The sequence below is a fragment of the Equus przewalskii genome, chromosome X (genome assembly GCF_037783145.1).
Source record: "Equus przewalskii isolate Varuska chromosome X, EquPr2, whole genome shotgun sequence".
Lineage (NCBI taxonomy): Eukaryota > Metazoa > Chordata > Mammalia > Perissodactyla > Equidae > Equus > Equus przewalskii.
The window spans coordinates 99,550,503-99,567,642 of NC_091863.1; the positions used below are offsets into that span (position 1 = coordinate 99,550,503).

The 17,140-nt window shown below is 37.9% G+C and overlaps 1 protein-coding gene across 15 annotated transcripts in view; it reads left to right on the top strand.

Moving 5' to 3' along the window:
* XIAP (X-linked inhibitor of apoptosis) overlaps positions 1–16,783 on the top strand; it is a 39,782-nt gene extending 22,999 nt beyond the window's left edge. For all 15 annotated transcript variants that reach the window (XM_070604320.1, XM_070604322.1, XM_070604326.1 and 12 more), the window contains 3 exons: positions 537–570; positions 3,770–3,970; positions 12,384–16,783. In XM_070604320.1, coding sequence (XP_070460421.1) covers positions 537–570; positions 3,770–3,970; positions 12,384–12,577 — 429 coding nt within the window. In that variant the 3' untranslated portion in view covers positions 12,578–16,783. The remainder of the gene's footprint in view (positions 1–536; positions 571–3,769; positions 3,971–12,383) is intronic.
* The last annotated feature ends 357 nt before the right edge of the window (positions 16,784–17,140 follow it).

A 17,140-nucleotide genomic window follows, 5' to 3' on the forward strand; every position in this document is an offset into this window, starting at 1 on the left:
TAAGTCACACTGTAGAGTATATATTTTCAAATGTTATGTAATTTGTTTTGCAGTGATTTCTTGGTGTAAAATTCACAGTATCGTATTTTAAATTAATGATGTATGGTGAGCTTTAAAGGGGAGATCTTGAGGAGTGCTTGTTATTCTTGAAGCAAGTTTGTGAAAAGGGGATCAGGAGGTATCGAAATTGGTAGCGCGGCCTGGGGTGGCTAAGGCGTCAGTACCGTGTGCAGAGAGCCCTGGACGAGAGTGGGAGACCAGAGTTGCCGTTATGGCTCTGCTGTGAACTTTATTGCCTCAGTCAAGTTGTTTAATCTCCTTGAGCCTCACCTTCTTGTCTGGGAAGTGAATGGATGAAGTTAGAGGATCTTTTAACTTCCTTCTAGTTTTTGTCAAGCTATGCCTCTTATGAATAGTCATATGTTGAATTGGAACAAAGCCAATGTATAAATTCACGATTAATTTAACTTTTCAAATTGAGGTAATTGCCTTCTACCAAAAAGAATTCTAACTTATAATTTATATTTCTATTTTAGGTAAGAACTGCTGAAAAAACAACTGAAAGAATTGGTAAATACACTTATTAAAATAAATATACTTTTAATTTCACTGCCAATTTATTATGGTTGTTATTTATAAGGTGGAAGCTAAAGTTATTCTTTCAAGGTCATCAAGGTATATTTATTTGAGATGAGACTGTTATAAATTTAAGAATTAATGAAGTGCTTATAAATTTAAGTCAGATATTTATATATAAAGATCATTCATACAGATGTTGGACAGTTTTTCCAACTTCAGGAGAGCAACTATAGGCTGTCCATCACCATTTCTGTTAAAATCACAGAAGAAAGGGTTAAGGGTATTTTTGTCCTGGGGCTTCTTTCGTAAGCCAGGATCATGAATCCAGTGCTCTAATGTGCTGTCACCATGGTCAGCCCTCACCCACCTGCTTCCTTATCGCATGCCCTCTTTGTGCCTTCTCCAGCTTCTTCACAGAGGGGTATGGTTTGGTTTGTTTACCTCCTGTTACCTCAGAGAGAGGTAGAAGTTTTTTATCACAAAGATTATTTACTCACCGTAGACAGCTTTAAAAACCAGAAAGTGGGCAAAGATATTATGTTAAGCCAAGAAGATAGTGTTATCCCCAATTTTCAGATGAAGAAACAGAGACAAAGAGGTTGAGTGACCTGCCCACAGTTCTGTTACAAAACATCAGTGGAACCAGTACTGTAAACAAGGTCTTCTGAATCATGCGTCGCACTGCACATCTCAGGCTCAACTTAGGCGTCATATTTCAAAAAGAGTAGAAAGTTTAATTTAGAGTATGTCTGGTGATTCCCCACTCCTTATACTCATAGCATCATCTATTGAGTGTCTTAAGGACTGCAAGGCAAAAGAATATTATATATGTTCCTAAAGATGCTTGAGAAGGAGAGCCACTTTGATATTGTTTGATATGGGGTTTGTAATGGACATAAATAATACAATTTAAGAAATCATTTATTCCAGCCTATATTTTTGAAATTATCCAGAAATATTCTATAACATTTCTGGATAATGATCATCCTTACAATGCATACTGTTCTTTTCATGATTAGTGAGATTCTTGTTCTAGTTTAGGGTTAATGTTTTTAAATTCAGATATAATTCATGTAGCAACAATTTCACCCTTATAAAGTGTACACTTTAGTTGTTTTTGCTATATCCACAGGGTTGTGCAACCATCACTACTATTTAATTGCAGAACATTATCATAACCCCAAAAAGAAACCCCATACCCCATTGCCTCTCCCCTCCCCCCACCCCCCGGCACAAATAACCACTAATCTACTTCTGTCTCTGTGGATTTGCCCATTCTGGACATTTCTTATAAATGAAATCATAATATGTGGCCTCAAGGTTCATCCATGTTCTAGTACTCATATATGAGTACTTCATTCTTTTCTATGGTGGAAAAATATTCCTTTGTATGGCTAGTACCACATTTTCTTTATCCATTCATCAGTTGGTGGTCATTTGGCTTGTTTCCACTTTTTGGCTATTGTGAATGATGCTGATGCTGCTATGAACATTCATGTACAAGTTTTTGTGTGGACATATATTTTTAATTCTCTTGGGTATATATTTAGGGATGGAACTGCTGGATCATCTGGTAACTCTACGTTTAAACCTTTTGATAAACTGGCAGACAGTTTTGCAAAGTGGCTGTGCCATTTTGTAGTCCCACCAGCAATGTATGAGGGTTCCAGTTTGTCTCTACATCCTTGTTAACAACAAGTGTCTGTTATTGTCTCTCGTTTTATTACAGCCATCTTAGTGGGTGTGAAGTGGTATTTCATTGTGGTTTTGATTTGCATATCCCTGATGGCAAATGATGTTGAGCATCTTTTCATGTGGTTATTAGCCATTTGTATATCTTTGGAGAAAGGTCTCTTCATCTCCTTTGCCCATTTTTTAGCTGGGTTGTCTTTTTATTATTGAGTTGTAAGAGTTCTTATATAGTCTAGTTCTTCTATATATATATATATATATATATATATATATATCCCTTTCAAATATATGTTTTATAAATATTTTCTCCTCTAGGTTTTCTTGTTGGTGTCCTTTGAAGCATATAAGTTTTTAATTTTGATGAAGTCTAATTTATATATTTTTTGTCATCTATGCTTTTGGTGTCATATCTAAGCAACCATTGCATAATCCAAGGTCATCTCTGTTTTCCTGTAACAGTTTTATGGTTTTAGCTCTTACGTTCACCTCTTTGGTGCATTTTGAGGATCATATACATAATACATTGATTTTTGTACACGGTCTTGAGGTAGGAGTCCATTTAATTCTTTTTCATGTGGGTATCCTGTTGTCCCTCCTTTTGGTTTTTACCAAGTTAAGCTTGAGATAACCTGCAGGATATCCAGGTAGGTGGATATTAAAACCTGGAACTCCTCATATAAGTGAGGGTAAAATTGTGGAAGCAGGGAAAGTTTCCAGAGAGATCGTTAAAAAAATAGCATCAATGAGGGCATGGAAGAGAACGACCACCAATGTCTATTTAGGTGGGCAGATGGAGCCAGCAAAACAAACTGAAAAACACAAGTCAGAGATAGTGGAACCACAAAAGAGTGATTGATGTCCAGCTGCCCTCTGGACATCTCCACCTAGAAATCTCAAAAGCAGCTCAAAGTTAGCATCTCTAAAAACCACTCGGGGGCCGGCCTGGTGGTGCAGTGGTTAATTTTGCATGTTCTGCTTCAGCGTTTGCCACTTCGGATCCCGGGTGTGGACCTCTGAGAGAGAAGAAACTGATACATTCAAGGTCACAGACTAGGACTTCCCCCTATTTCCCATGATTTTTTCAAAAAAATTGCTAATGACCCAGTAAATGTATCCACCCTGTAAGTACCTTAGGTTAGTTGTTAATGAATACAACTGATTTGAAAAAGTTCAGATTTTTGAAGGACTTAACCCTTTTCTTACCTGTTTTACCTTGTCTTGCACTATTTCATCATAGTCTTTAAAGCACCTAATCTCCATTCACAGTGCTACAAAATAAATATTCACTGCATTTTCAATTGTAAAATTCTGAAAGTGATCCTTCAGTGCCTAAGTATTTCAAAATCTTTCCAAAGCATCTTCGGTTTGCTGGTTTATTTATTTATTTATTTTTGCTTGCTGCTTGAGTTTTTTTTTCCTAACTGTACTTTGCTCTTGAGTTGTGTTGATGAAGATAATTGTTTAAACTCTTATTTTTCCTTACCAATTTTCATTTCAGATGATACCATCTTCCGCAATCCCATGGTACAAGAAGCTATACGAATGGGATTCAGTTTCAGGGACATTAAGAAAATAATGGAGGAAAAAATTCACACATCTGGGAGCAACTATAGATCACTCGAAATTTTGGTTGCAGATCTAGTGAATGCTCAGAAAGACAATACACAAGATGAATCAAGTCAGACTTCATTGCAGCAAGGTATGCTTGGCTGTTTTTAAAAAGCAAGAAACACCTAACAGCACTTCATTATGGATAGTATCTTATATGACTTTGTGGCCTATTAATTCCTCTCACATCCCCCTTAGGATAAACTTTTTTTTAACTTTTTATTAGGAAAAATTTCAAGCATACTCAAAAATGGAGAGTATAGTATGAACCCTCATGTACTCATCAACCAGCTTCAATAATTATCAACACTTTTCTAATCTTGTTTCATTTCTTCCTCCAACTGTTTTTTGCTGTAGCATTGCAAAGTAAATGCCAGATATCCTATATATCATTTACATATAAATACTTCAATAGATATCTAACAGATAAGGACTTTTTTTAAAAACATAACCATAATACTGTGTGTGAGTCTGCTCAGACTGCTATAAAAGAATACCATAGACTGAGTGGCTTAAACAATAGACATTTATTTCTCACAGTTCTGGGGGCTGGAAGTTCAAGATCAAGGTGCTGGCAGATTTCATGGCTGCCTTCCCTCTGTGTCCTCATGTGGCTAAGAGAGAACACTCTAGTGTCTCTTCCTCTTCTTATAAAGACTGATCCTATCATGGTGGGTCCCACTCTCATGACCTTATCTAAACCTCATTGTCTCCCAAAGGCCCCATCTCCAAGTACCATCACATTGGGGGTTAGGGCTTTAACATGTGAACTGGGGGGAGACGTAGACATTTAGTCCGTAACATACTGTTATCACATTTAACAAAATTAACAGTAATTCCATAATGTCATCTGAAACTAAATTGGTTTTAATTTTCCCCATTGTCTTAAAATGTTTTCACAGTTGATTTGTTCTAATCAGGATCCAAGTAAGATTCAGTGATCCATTAATTTTAAAAGTGTGTGTTTATGCTCTGTTTTAGATAAAGAACAACAAAGGCTAACTTTTATCATTGTGTATAGAAGCTATAAGTTTTGTAATTGAAACTGTTTGGATTTAGAGTGTTCTGCAACTTTTCATATGATGTAAATATATAAAGGGTCATATTACTAAATAGAGGTTGAATGGATGGCACCCTATTACTGTAAATCATATATACAAAGAGTATTAAATAATGTAGAAGAGAAGCATATAAACTCCTTTTAGGAAAAAAGATCAAAAATCCAAGTTTCTCCTTTAAGGATGATAGCTATTATAGTGCTTGCCAGCATCATTGAAAGTTAAAGAAAAGGTTTCAAACTGAATACATTTTGGGGTACTTTATTATAGTCATTGTTCTCTCAGCTCTCTCCCAAAAGATGAGAATTTTCCTAGTGCTAATGAACCTAAAAGTTTACTTGCTTTTTTTGTGCGTGTGTGTTTGAGGAGGATTCGCCCTGAGCTAACATCCAATGGCAATCTTCCTCTTTGTTTTGTTTTTTTTTTGGCTTGAGGAAGACTAGCCCTGAGCTAACGTCTCTGCCATTCTTCCTCTACTTTGTATGTGCGATGCCTCCACCGCAGGCTGACAAGCAGAGTAGGCCCACGCACAGGATCTGAACTCATGAACCTGGGCCCCCAAAGTGGACTCGGAACTTTAACCACTGGGCCACAGGGCTGGCCCCTACGTACTTTTTTTTGACATTAAAGATCCTTTTGATCTTTAAGTTATTTCAGAAGCTTTTGAAACATTATTCACATAATTACATAAGTCATAAAACACTACAATAGTAATGATTTTTGAAATTATATCAGTTGATGTAAAAGATTCAGCAGAAAGCTTACTACTCTTTTCCTAAAGATGCATTTATTCAAAGCCTACAATAGCTCCACTTGTCTTGGTGATGGTAAAATAAACCACCATTGACTTGGTCATCTTTTTACTGCAAAAGAAATACATACACGTCATTGTGTTGTTCTTTTCTGCGTCTTAACCACAACTCAAGCTTAATTAAGTTTAACAGTAAGGTGTTAGTTTTTATACCTGAAAGTGTTGTCTGCAACAGAAGGATTTAGTGGGTTGCAGTAGAAGAGAACGAGGGACAGAGTGCATGGTGGTGCGGGGGCCGGAGGGGATGGTCTGTTCTTTATGCAGCAGGAGTCAGTGGGGGTTAGTACCACTGAAACTACAAGCTAGGATGGTGTGGGAAGGAGAGCCTAAGCAAATAGCAGCTCTCAGGGGCTGGGATTGGAATTCATCAGTTGACCTCTCCTTAGTCTCAGTAAATTGAGAGGAGGTTAATTGATATAGGCTATCTTCTTATGCTGGGGCTGCTGCCTGTTTCTCTTCCCAAAGGCTGATGAGGAAAGACTGGCACTAAGAATCTTTTAATTCTATACAAAATAGAGGGTGGACCCAACTAAAGTAAAGCAGGTGAGAGTTATTAGGAAAAGCACGTTATTGTTGCTTACTGAGAAATCCTAGATTCAATACTAGCTTTCATCCCAATGGCTGTGTGACAAAGAATGCCCCAGTAAACAGTCTTCTAAACATAGTACCAAATCATTATCTTTTTTCTTTCTTTTTAAAAGTTACATAGTATGATATAAAGCCCTTTACTTCATGTATGTACTAAAGCACTTATTTTAATCCATTTGTGTATATAACTGTACATAATATAAAAATCAAATAATCCATACACATTTCTTATCAGTCTGTCTTTCCACATGGATCTGCTCTGATAGTAAAATGAATAACATCAATTTATTCTCAAAGTGGTTTAAAATAATTTAGTAAAAATATTAGCAAATAACATCAAAAGTTATCTAGCTGTTGCCTTTATTGCTCATGTGCCAGGAATCTCCTGACCTGGAAAAGGGCTTTGTAGGAAGAAAAAGGGGAGAGGTGCCAGAGGGAAGGAATAGAAGCCAATAGTTACTTTTTAAAAAAATTATTTTACTGAGGCCATAGTGGTTTATAACATTATGTAAATTTCAGGTGTACATCATTATGTTTCAGCTTCTGTATAGACTGCATCGGGTTCCCCACCAAAAGTCTAGTTTTCATCCGTCACCATACACATGTGCCCTTTACCCCTTTTGCCCTCCCCCCACCCCCTGCCCTTCAGGTAACTACCAGTCTGTTCTCCCTATCCATATGTGTATGTTTGTTTATCTTCCACATATGAGTGAAGTCATACGGTATTTGTCTTTCTCTATATGACTTATTTTGCTTAGCATAATACCCGCAGGGTCCATCCATGTTGTCACAAATGGTACGATTTTGTCTTTTTATGGCTGAGTAGTATTCCATTGTGTATATATACTTTATTTTCTTTGTCCATTCATCCATTGTTGGGCACTTAGGTTGCTTCCAAGTCTTGGCTATTGTGAATAATGCTGCAATGAACATAGGGGTGCATGTATCTTTTCAAATTAGTGTTTTCATGTTCTTTGGATAAATACCCAGGAGTGGAATAGCTAGATCATATGGTGTTTCTATTTTTAATTTTTTGAGAAATCTCCATACTGTTTTGCATAGTGCAATAGTTACTTTTTTTTTAAGATTTTTTTTTCCTTTTTCTCCCCAAAGCCCCCCAGTACATAGTTGTATATTCTTCGTTGTGGGTCCTTCTAGTTGTGGCATGTGGGATGCCGCCTCACCGTGGCCTGATGAGTGGTGCCATGTCCGTGCCCAGGATTCAAACCAACGAAACACTGGGCCGCCTGCAGCAGGGCGCGCGAACTTAACCACTCGGCCACTGGGCCAGCCCCGCAATAGTTACTTTTAAGGCTAGAGTGAAGTAATTGCCAGAGGTCAACTCATGGTCTGGAAAACAAAATCCGTGCCCAGAGCATCACCATCTCAAGTAAGTGTCTGTATGCAAGGCTGAAATAAGTAAGGTAGGAAAAGTAGAGTTGATATCAACGTTTGGTAGGCATGGAGTTTCATTCCATTGTGAGCTGTAAAATGGAATCACAAACAATCAGAACCAAGAGCAACCTTAAAGCTCATATAACAACTTTCATGGTTCAGTGAGAAAACTGCAGTACAGATGTGCTGTGGCCTAAGATCACTCAGGTAGTTGGGAGCAAAATTCAAGTTTCTTGACTTCTGGTCCGGTGTTCCTTTTTTTTTTTTAATTGAAAAAAAATGTGGTAAAATCCGCATAACATAAAATTTACTATCTTAAGCATTTTTAAGTGTACCTTTCAGTAGTGTTAAGTACATTCACATTGTTGTGCAACCGATCTCCAGAGCTCTTTTCATCTATAAAACGGAAACTGCCCAGTAAACAATTCCCTGTCTGCCTTCCCCCCAGCCCCTGGCAGCCACCATTCTGCTTTTTGTCTCTATAAATTTGACTACTCTGGGTCTCTGGCCCAGTGTTCTTTTTCACTCATTGCAGCATCACATCCAAAAGTAATGTGTAAATTACTTAATTGTTTCTTCCTGTTGATTTTTTCCTTTTTGAGTTGTAAATCTACTTTTAATACTTTGAGGTGACAGCAAGGGAGACAATACAAAAAATGAACAAATGGGACTACATCAAAATAAAAATCTTCTGCACAGCAAAGGAAACCATCAACAAAACGAAAAGACAGCCTAACAATTGGGAGAAGATATGTGCAAACCATATATCCGATAAAGGGTTAATATCCAAACTATATAAAGAATTCATTCATCTCGGGGCTGGCCCAGTGGCGCAGTAGTGAAGTGCACACGTTCCGCTTTGGTGGCCTAGGGTTCGCTGGTTCGGATCCTGAGTGCGGACATGGCACTGCTTGGCAAGCCATGCTGTGGTATGGATCTCACATATAACAGTAGAGGAAGATGGGCACGGATGTTAGCTCAGGGCCAGGCTTTCTCAGCCAAAAGAAGAGGATTGGCAGATGTTAGCTCAGGGCTAGTCTTCCTCAAACAAAAAAAAGGGAATTCATTCATCTCAACAAGAAAAAAATCTAACAACCCAATTAAAAAATGGGCAGAAGATCTGAACAGACATTTTTCCAGAGAAGATATACAGATGGCCAACAGGCACATGAAAAGAGTTCAGCAAATGCAAATCAAAACTACAATGAGATACCACCTCACTCCTGTCAGAATGGCTATAATTAACAAGACAGGAAACATTTAGTGTTGGAGAGGATGTGGAGAGAAGGGAACCCTCATACACTGCTGCTGGGAGTGCAAACTGGTGCAGCCACTATGGAAAACAGTATGGAGATTTCTTGAAAAATTAAGAATAGAACTACCATATGATCCTGCTATTCCACTGCTGGGTATTTATCCAAAGAACCTGAAAACACCAATCTATAAATATACATGCACCCCTATGTTCACTGCAGCATTAGACACAATAGCCAAGACTTGGAAGCAACCTAGGTGCTGTGGCCATCAAGGGACGAATGGATAAAGAAGATGTGGTATATATACACAATGGAATACTACTCAGCCTTAAGAAAATGAAATCTGGCCATTTGTGACAGCATGGATGGACCTTGAGGCTATTAGGCTAAGTGAAATAAGTCAGAGGGAGAAAGTCAAATACCACATGATCTCACTCATAAATAGAAGATAAAAACAACGACAAACAGACACATAGAGACAGAGATTGGATTGGTGGTTACCAGAGGGGAATGGGGAGGAAGGGGGTGAAAGGGGTGGTAAGGCACAGATGTACAGTGACATATGGTAATTAGTCTTTGGGTGATGAACATGACGTAATCTGCACAGAATTTAAAATAGAATGATCTACACTTGAAATTTATATGTTATAAACCAATGTTATCTCAATAAAAAATAATAAAATAAAAAAATATTTGGGGGTGAGCCCCACAGGAATAAAAAACACTGGGAAAGGGTAACCCCCTCACTCCCAGGAGTGGTCCAGGGGGAGAGGGGCTCCCTGAGGGGAAGGAAGCACAAAAGGGACCCACCGCAGACTCAGGGCAAAGGGAATGCCATCGGTGTTGGGAGCTGTGAGCCCTACGGGAGGAAATTCGAGCCTGGTGGGACTGGCTCCAGGCACAGGGGCAAAGCGCAAGAGGGTTGAACACAAAGCTACTTGGGTTCCTCCTCCTTGTTTGCCTTTTTCTGCTTCTGTATGATCTCCGAGTCCCCCTGCTTGCGGGCTGCCGCAGAAAGCCCATCATCTCAGTGCTGTCCCTTAACCAGGTCACTCTCCTTTTTCATATTCTTCTGACGGGTGAGCTCACACCAGTTGCTGTGTGTTACGGCAGCGGCATGAGCATACACTTCATTCTGACGTTTTTGGTCAGATGCTTTCATATAACAGATCAGTTTATAATGCTATCCCTTTAGTTACTGTTGTTTCTCCTGCCCCAAATGCCTTTTCCCTGTCTGTATACCTAGTCTTATTCCCCACTCCACCCCCAATTCCCTAAATCCATCTTGTGAACTCATCCTTCAAGGCTCAGCTCAGAGATCACTTCTTTGAAGTTTTACCCAATACTCATAGCAGAGTTCGGAGCTCCCTCTTCTCTCTCCTGACTGTTAGAGCATTTGTAGCATTATTTTGGAACTGTTTTCTGTCTTGCCCATTAGACAAGCTTCTTAAAGGCGGGTGCTGTATTTTTTTTTAATTTCTGATATGTTCCATGTTTGAGCGTAGAGCTTTGATTATGCCCAGGAAGTTGCCTTTTAAGAAAAAGATTAAATAATCCTTTCCCCCACCCCTAGCCAGGGAAACCTTTCTGAAGCACAAATCTGACCATCTCCAGGTTAAATCCCTTCATTGGCTCCCAGGGCCCTTGGGATCGAGTCCAGACTCCTTTCCATGGGTTGCCAAGTCTTTCACCATCGGGCTCCTGCTAACTTTCTATAGCCTCATCGCATGCTATTTCCCCGTCAGATTCTATATCCAAGCCGTAACCTGTGCACTTGCAGGTCTAGTTCTGTTTCTCCTCATGGAGTCTGCTCATGCCATTTTCTCTGCCCAGAGCCCTCTTCTCCCACTGCCCCTGTTCCCCAAGACCTTCTCCTTCTCCTAGTTAACTCCTACTCATCCTTTGGGATCCAGTTTAGGTATAATTTCCTCCAGGAGGCCTTCCCTTTATGTGTGTGTACACATATACTTGCACAGACTTACTCCCTTCCTGTGTTCTTCGTAACACATTGTAATTACCTTTATCCTCACGCTGTATTATAATTTCCTGTCTACTTGTGTTCCTTGTCTATGAACAATTGAGGGCCTGGGGTCTATATATTTGTTAATTGTTCTATCTCTAGTGCCTAGAACCTAATTAAGTGTTCAGTAAGTACTTGTTGAATAAAATTAAAGCACTATTTCCCAACCTTGTTTTCAGAATAGTGTTCCCTGGGATGTTAAAAGGGATGCCACGAGAAAGGAGTTCTGTAGTTAAATAGGGAAATGCATTGTGAATTTCTAAGAGAGGTTGTACACCATATTATACTGCCCTGAACTTGATAGCAGGGGTTCCCAAATGCCCGTGTGCTCGACCCCAGAAATTTCAGATTCATTGAATGGGGCCCAGAAATCTATTGTTTAAAAAAAAATGCCTCGAGTGATTCTCAGTTGAGGCCAGATTTGGAAACCACTGGTATACAGTGATTGCAAAGATGGTGAAAACGTGATGTGTTTGGAACGGTGCCTAGCACACAGCAGTAAGTGCTGTGTTACTGGGAACTGCTGCTGCTGCTGTTACGGTTCTGTATGACCACAAAACACATTTTTGTGGCATATTTGTTAACATTTCACAAAACCTAGTTTGGGAAAGGCTAAATTAAGCAAGTACTTCAGTGCCACCTATATACCGATGACGCTCAAATGTCTATTTCTAGCCCTGACTTCCCCTGACAAGACTTGACTCTCCAGTTGCCTACTGGACATTTTTATGTGGATGCCCTACAGACACTTCAAAAGCATCTTGAAAATCCCAAACCTGTACCTCCTTTTGTATTTCTTACTGGCATCACCATCCCCTTGTCAGCCATGCTAGAAATCTTGAAATCAACTATTTTCTCTTTCTTCCTCACCCCTCACATCCAGTCAGTCACCAAGTCCTACCTGTCCCACTTGAGAAGTGTCCCTCAAATCCATTCCTGAAATAGGCCATGCCCTTTCCATATGCTGTTTTTTTTTTACCTAACCCTTGCTTCTCTGCCTGGCAAATCGCTGGCCATGTTTAAATGTCACTCCTCCACTTTCCCCCCGCCCCCTCCAGCAGCCGCCAAACTGTGAAGCCCTCCCCAACTAGTCTGAACAGAAGAACTTGTTCTTTCGTCTTGTCCCAGAGCGCTTTGTACGTAACTTTATGATAGCACTTAGCGCTTTGTACTTTGTGCTTACCTGCATAGCCTCAGCTCACATCCTTCTCTCCCACTAGTGCGCGAGCTACTTAAAAGCAGATGCCACGTGTGAGTGAGTCATCCTCTGCCAACACTTGATTAATGCCCGACACACAGTAGGGTTCAAATTATGTCAGTGAATTTCGACAGGTAAGAACGTCTAAAATTAACACATTTCTTTTCTCTTTGTGCAGAGATTAGTGCTGAAGAGCAGCTAAGGCTCCTGCAAGAGGAGAAGCTTTGCAAAATCTGCATGGATAGAAATATTGCTGTAGTTTTTATTCCTTGTGGACATCTGGTCACTTGTAAACAATGTGCTGAAGCAGTTGACAAATGTCCCATGTGCAACACAGTCATTACTTTCAAGCAAAAAATTTTTATGTCTTAATCTAACTCTACAGTAGGCGTGTTATGTTCTTATGACCCTGATTGAATGTGTGATGTGAACTGACTTTAAGTAGTCAGCATTGAATTCCATTAGCATTTGCTACCAAGTAGAAAAAAGTGTAAACTGCAGTGTTATAGATGGCAATCTAAAATTTGAATTTCTGGATTTTTCAGGATATTAGCTGTGTTATCTATCCTTTTTTTTTTTTTTTTTTACTGTTATTTAATTGAAACTAGACTAAGGAGCATCCTGTTATAACTGATCACAATGTGTATTTGTCGTAGACTCACTTAGTTTCTACGTGTCAATGGATTAATGAACTGAATTTTTCATTCTTTTCAGATAGGCTTAACAAATGGAGCATTCTGTTTAAATGTGGAGATTAGAGTTAATCTCCCCAATCATATAATTTGTTTTGTGTGAAAAAGGAATGAACTGTTCCACACTGGTGAAAAGATAGAGATTATTTTTAGATGTTTGTCTTTGTGTTTTAGGATTCTGTCCATTTTCTTTTAAAATTATACACATGTACTGGGTAGATGATTTTTTAAAAAATGATTTTGCCATTGCTAAAAGGATGTTTAATGATAGAATACCATCTAGCCTACATGTACTGATACAGAAAGATTTCAAAGATATGTTAAGTATAAAATGCAAGTGGCAAAACACTATGTATAGAATGAGCCAAATGAAGGCATGTGTGTTTTGTGTGTGTATGTATAGGACAAAAGATTTGGAAAGATACGCTCCAAACTGTTAAATGTGGTTTCTTTTGGGGGGGGGGGATGGGTCCCAGTGGGGGTTTACAGGGGCCTTTCACTTTCTGGTTTTTTTTTTTTTTTTCATTTTATTCTGTTTGAATTTTTTGTAAGTATGTATTACTTTTGTAATCAGAATTTTTAGAAAGTGTTGTACTGATTTAAAGGCTTAGGCATGTTCAAACGCCTGCAAAACTACTTATTGCTCAGCTTTAGTTTTTCTAATCCAAGAAGGCAGGGCAGTTAACCTTTTTGGTGCCAATGTGAAATTTAAATGTTTATATGTTTTTCCTGCTTTGTGGATGAAAAATATTTCTGAGTGGTAGTTTTCTGACAGGTAGACCATGTCTTCTTCTCTTGTTTCAAAATAAATATTCCTGATTTTGTAAAATGAAATATAAAATATGTCTCAGATCTTCCAATTAATTAGTAAGGATTCATCTTTAATCCTTGCTAGTTTAAGCCTGCCTAAGTCACTTTACTAAAAGATCTTTGTTAACCCAGTATTTTAAACATCTGTCCGCTTACGTAGGTGAAAGTAGACGCGTGTTTGTACACTGCTCGTAGTTCTAGTGACGGCTTTCCATGTTGAGATTCTCATATCGTCTTATGTCTTAAAGTTTCGTGTGAGTTTTTACCGTTAGGATGATTAAGATGTATATAGGACAAAATACTGAGTCTTTCCTCCACCTAACTGTTTTTGTTTTCTTGACTAGTATTAGTAAGAGAGAACTTCTGAAATAAATGTTCTCTCAAGATCCTTACAAACCTCTTGGAAATTATAAAATATTGCCAAGAAAAGAAGAATAGTTGTTTGAATATTAAAGAGAAAATAAAACTTAAGAATCAATGTAGATAAAAAATGGAAGTTGAAAAATGCTTCATAGAACACCCAAGCTTTACGGTACAAGATTCTCACACGACCTGTTGTAGCAGTGAGTGAGACACTTTACTGCAGAGAAAAGTTTGAGAGTAAAACTGTAAAAATTATATTTTCGCTGTATTTTCTAAGAGAAAGAGTATTGTCATGTTCTCCTAATCTCTGTTGATTACTACTTTAAGTGATATTCATTTAAAGCCTTGCAAATTTAAATAAGAAGTTTTTAAATTAAATAATGGCTGCCCTGTTGTTGTTTTACTGTGTAAATCCTCAGTTCTTTACCTTTGCACTGTGTTCCACTTAGATTTAGTCATAGATTCATTGTTAGATTTTACATGTTTAGTCTAAGCTTTAAATTTAAATTACAAGGGGAGAAAAGTGTTAAAGTTTTTAAAATGTGTTTTCCAGGACACGCCAGCTCCAAGTGAGGGAGGCAGTTCGATCTAGTTGTTGGCCGAGGACTGAATTGTTTTAACATAAGGCTTTTCCTGTTCTGGGAGCCTCAGTTCATTAAAACTTTTGAAGAACTTGCATGTTTAGAGTTAAGCAAGACTTTTTTTCTCCCCATGAGTTGTGAAATTTAGTGCATGAGGCTGATGTGGCTAACAAGTTTATTTTAAGAATTGTTTAGAAATGCTCTTGCCTTCAGGTCCTTAAATCACTCAGCACTCCAACTTCTAATCAAATTTTTTAAGACTTAGCAATGTTTGTCTGTGTTCGCACTATAAAAAGCACTGGATCCTTCCCACGTAATTGTGCAAAAAGTAATCACTTGCAAGGTCAGACAGAAGTAGAACCAGATCCAAATCTCTGCCTCTCCCCTTCCCAAAATAGTTGCAGTATCTACATATAGACATTCCTTTTCTGTGTAAAGTGCACTCTAAGATTTCAAAGTCACCACCTATTTTACTACATTTTAGTCACGTGAAGGGTCAAATTGTTTTGTAATAGTTATCTTTATTCGTAAGAATTTGGTGTCCTTGTGTTAATTTTTGAGAAATGGGTTTAATGTTTATAAGATAAATTCCAGTTTATTAGTGAAGGGCTGTATATTGCCTTTCTTGATAGATTTTTCCCCCTTCGGTTAGGGGCAAAGATGGGGCAGGGTGGATGTAGTGAGTGTATATAATGTGATTTGGCCCTGTGTATTATGATCTTTTGTTGTTATTTAAATTTTGGTAGGTTTTTTCCTCTTTTCGTTTTAGTGGATAAAATTTGTAGTTTGAACTCTGAATGGAGACTACCACCACGGCATTACTTGCGTGTATTGTACCATTTTAGACACAAATCAGTGTTTTCTGATTAGCCAGGTATTGAATGGAGAAGAGGGATGGAGTGGTGGGAGAAATGGGATGTGTCGTGTATCATTTCCATTAGAAGTTATGAGAGTTCAAGGAGACCATGTATGTAAAATACTTGCTATAAATGTTAATTCCCTAACACTCTTTTACCCTCCATGGGTCTACCTTGATTTTGGAAATTTGGGCTAAGACTTAGGGGATAACTCTTTCAGTGACTCTTACTCATCCTTTTTGGTGTTTCTCATAGTTAAGATGTAAACTGCAATAAATGGATAGGTCAAGCCCTTAAATGTGTTTAAATTCCTTTTTTAAAAACTTGAAAAAATTATTCTTATCAAGTTTAGTTGAGCTTTCCTAATAGAAACAATTGACTTATTCCTACGTTTATAATTGCTTTCAATTTGACTCTTAGACGCTTATTAGCACAGTGTGAATTTTATTTGCAGCATAATGGAATCATAGGGTCTCAGAGCTAGAAGTGACCTTAGAGAGTATCTAATTCATCCCCCTCCTTTTTCAGATGAGGCAACTGAGGCTCCGAGGTGAAGTGATTTGTTCAAAGCTGTGTAGCTAGTTAGTGGCACCCCATATTGGGACATGGTTTGAAGGTGAAAAACTTGAGCTCTCTCCTGGGAGGTCTCAAATGTTTATTTTTTTCAACTATTCTTTCCCCTATGCCATGGATTTCACTACATATTAAATGACACTTTATAACTAATACAGTAGGACAATCTTAAATCCATATATCTTCAAATTGTACAATACTACATTAATGTTTGGGTGGTAAGATTCTATTTTGAAGTCTAAAGTTTGCAGGTATGCATATAGATTTTTTGGCATTTACTAGATCCTTATTGTATATCATTAATGTAACATTTAAACTTACTATATAAGTATATTTTGTCATTTTGTCTATACTTAGTAACAAATATGCATTTTTGATTTGATGTAACAAAGGCTTTAATGTAATTTCTGTTAGAAAATTTTGCATTTTTCATATTACTGTTATACTTTATCTAACCTGACAGAATGGCTGATTTTTATGTCATTGTATTAGTGTTGTGAATAATTGTGTGAAATATTTTCAGATAGACTACTATATTTGTGAATATAATTTTACGGCTTTTTTCATTTAGTAGAAATCTTTCCATCAGTATGGAAAACTAAGAAAACTGCTTTCTACTGTATAATCTGGCAGTCATCATAGATTAAAGCTTATTTTTCTGTGAATAAAACTTATTCAATAAAGTACTATTCTTTAAAATGATATCTTATTACTTTGTATTTGTTTCACTTTCTCAGAAAAAATAAAATAGCCCTCTTGAAATACTAAAACGTAACCTCCTACATATATCTTACGCCGTGGAGCCAGGCATAAAGTACACATCAAGTCATTTAAAAAAAAAAAAGACATCTGTCTTCACGTTAACTTATAGAATTCTGTAAGTGTGTGAAAAGTCAAGTTTTAAAATGTATAAAAATATGAACCATAGTAACACCCTCCTTCCCACAAAGATCGGCCTGGTTGTCCCAAGAGATACTATAGTCACCATAACAAAGCTTGAACAAGCAAGGGAGGGACCTAAAAGCCACTGCCCCTTTGAGGCAGACAGCAGAGAAGGAT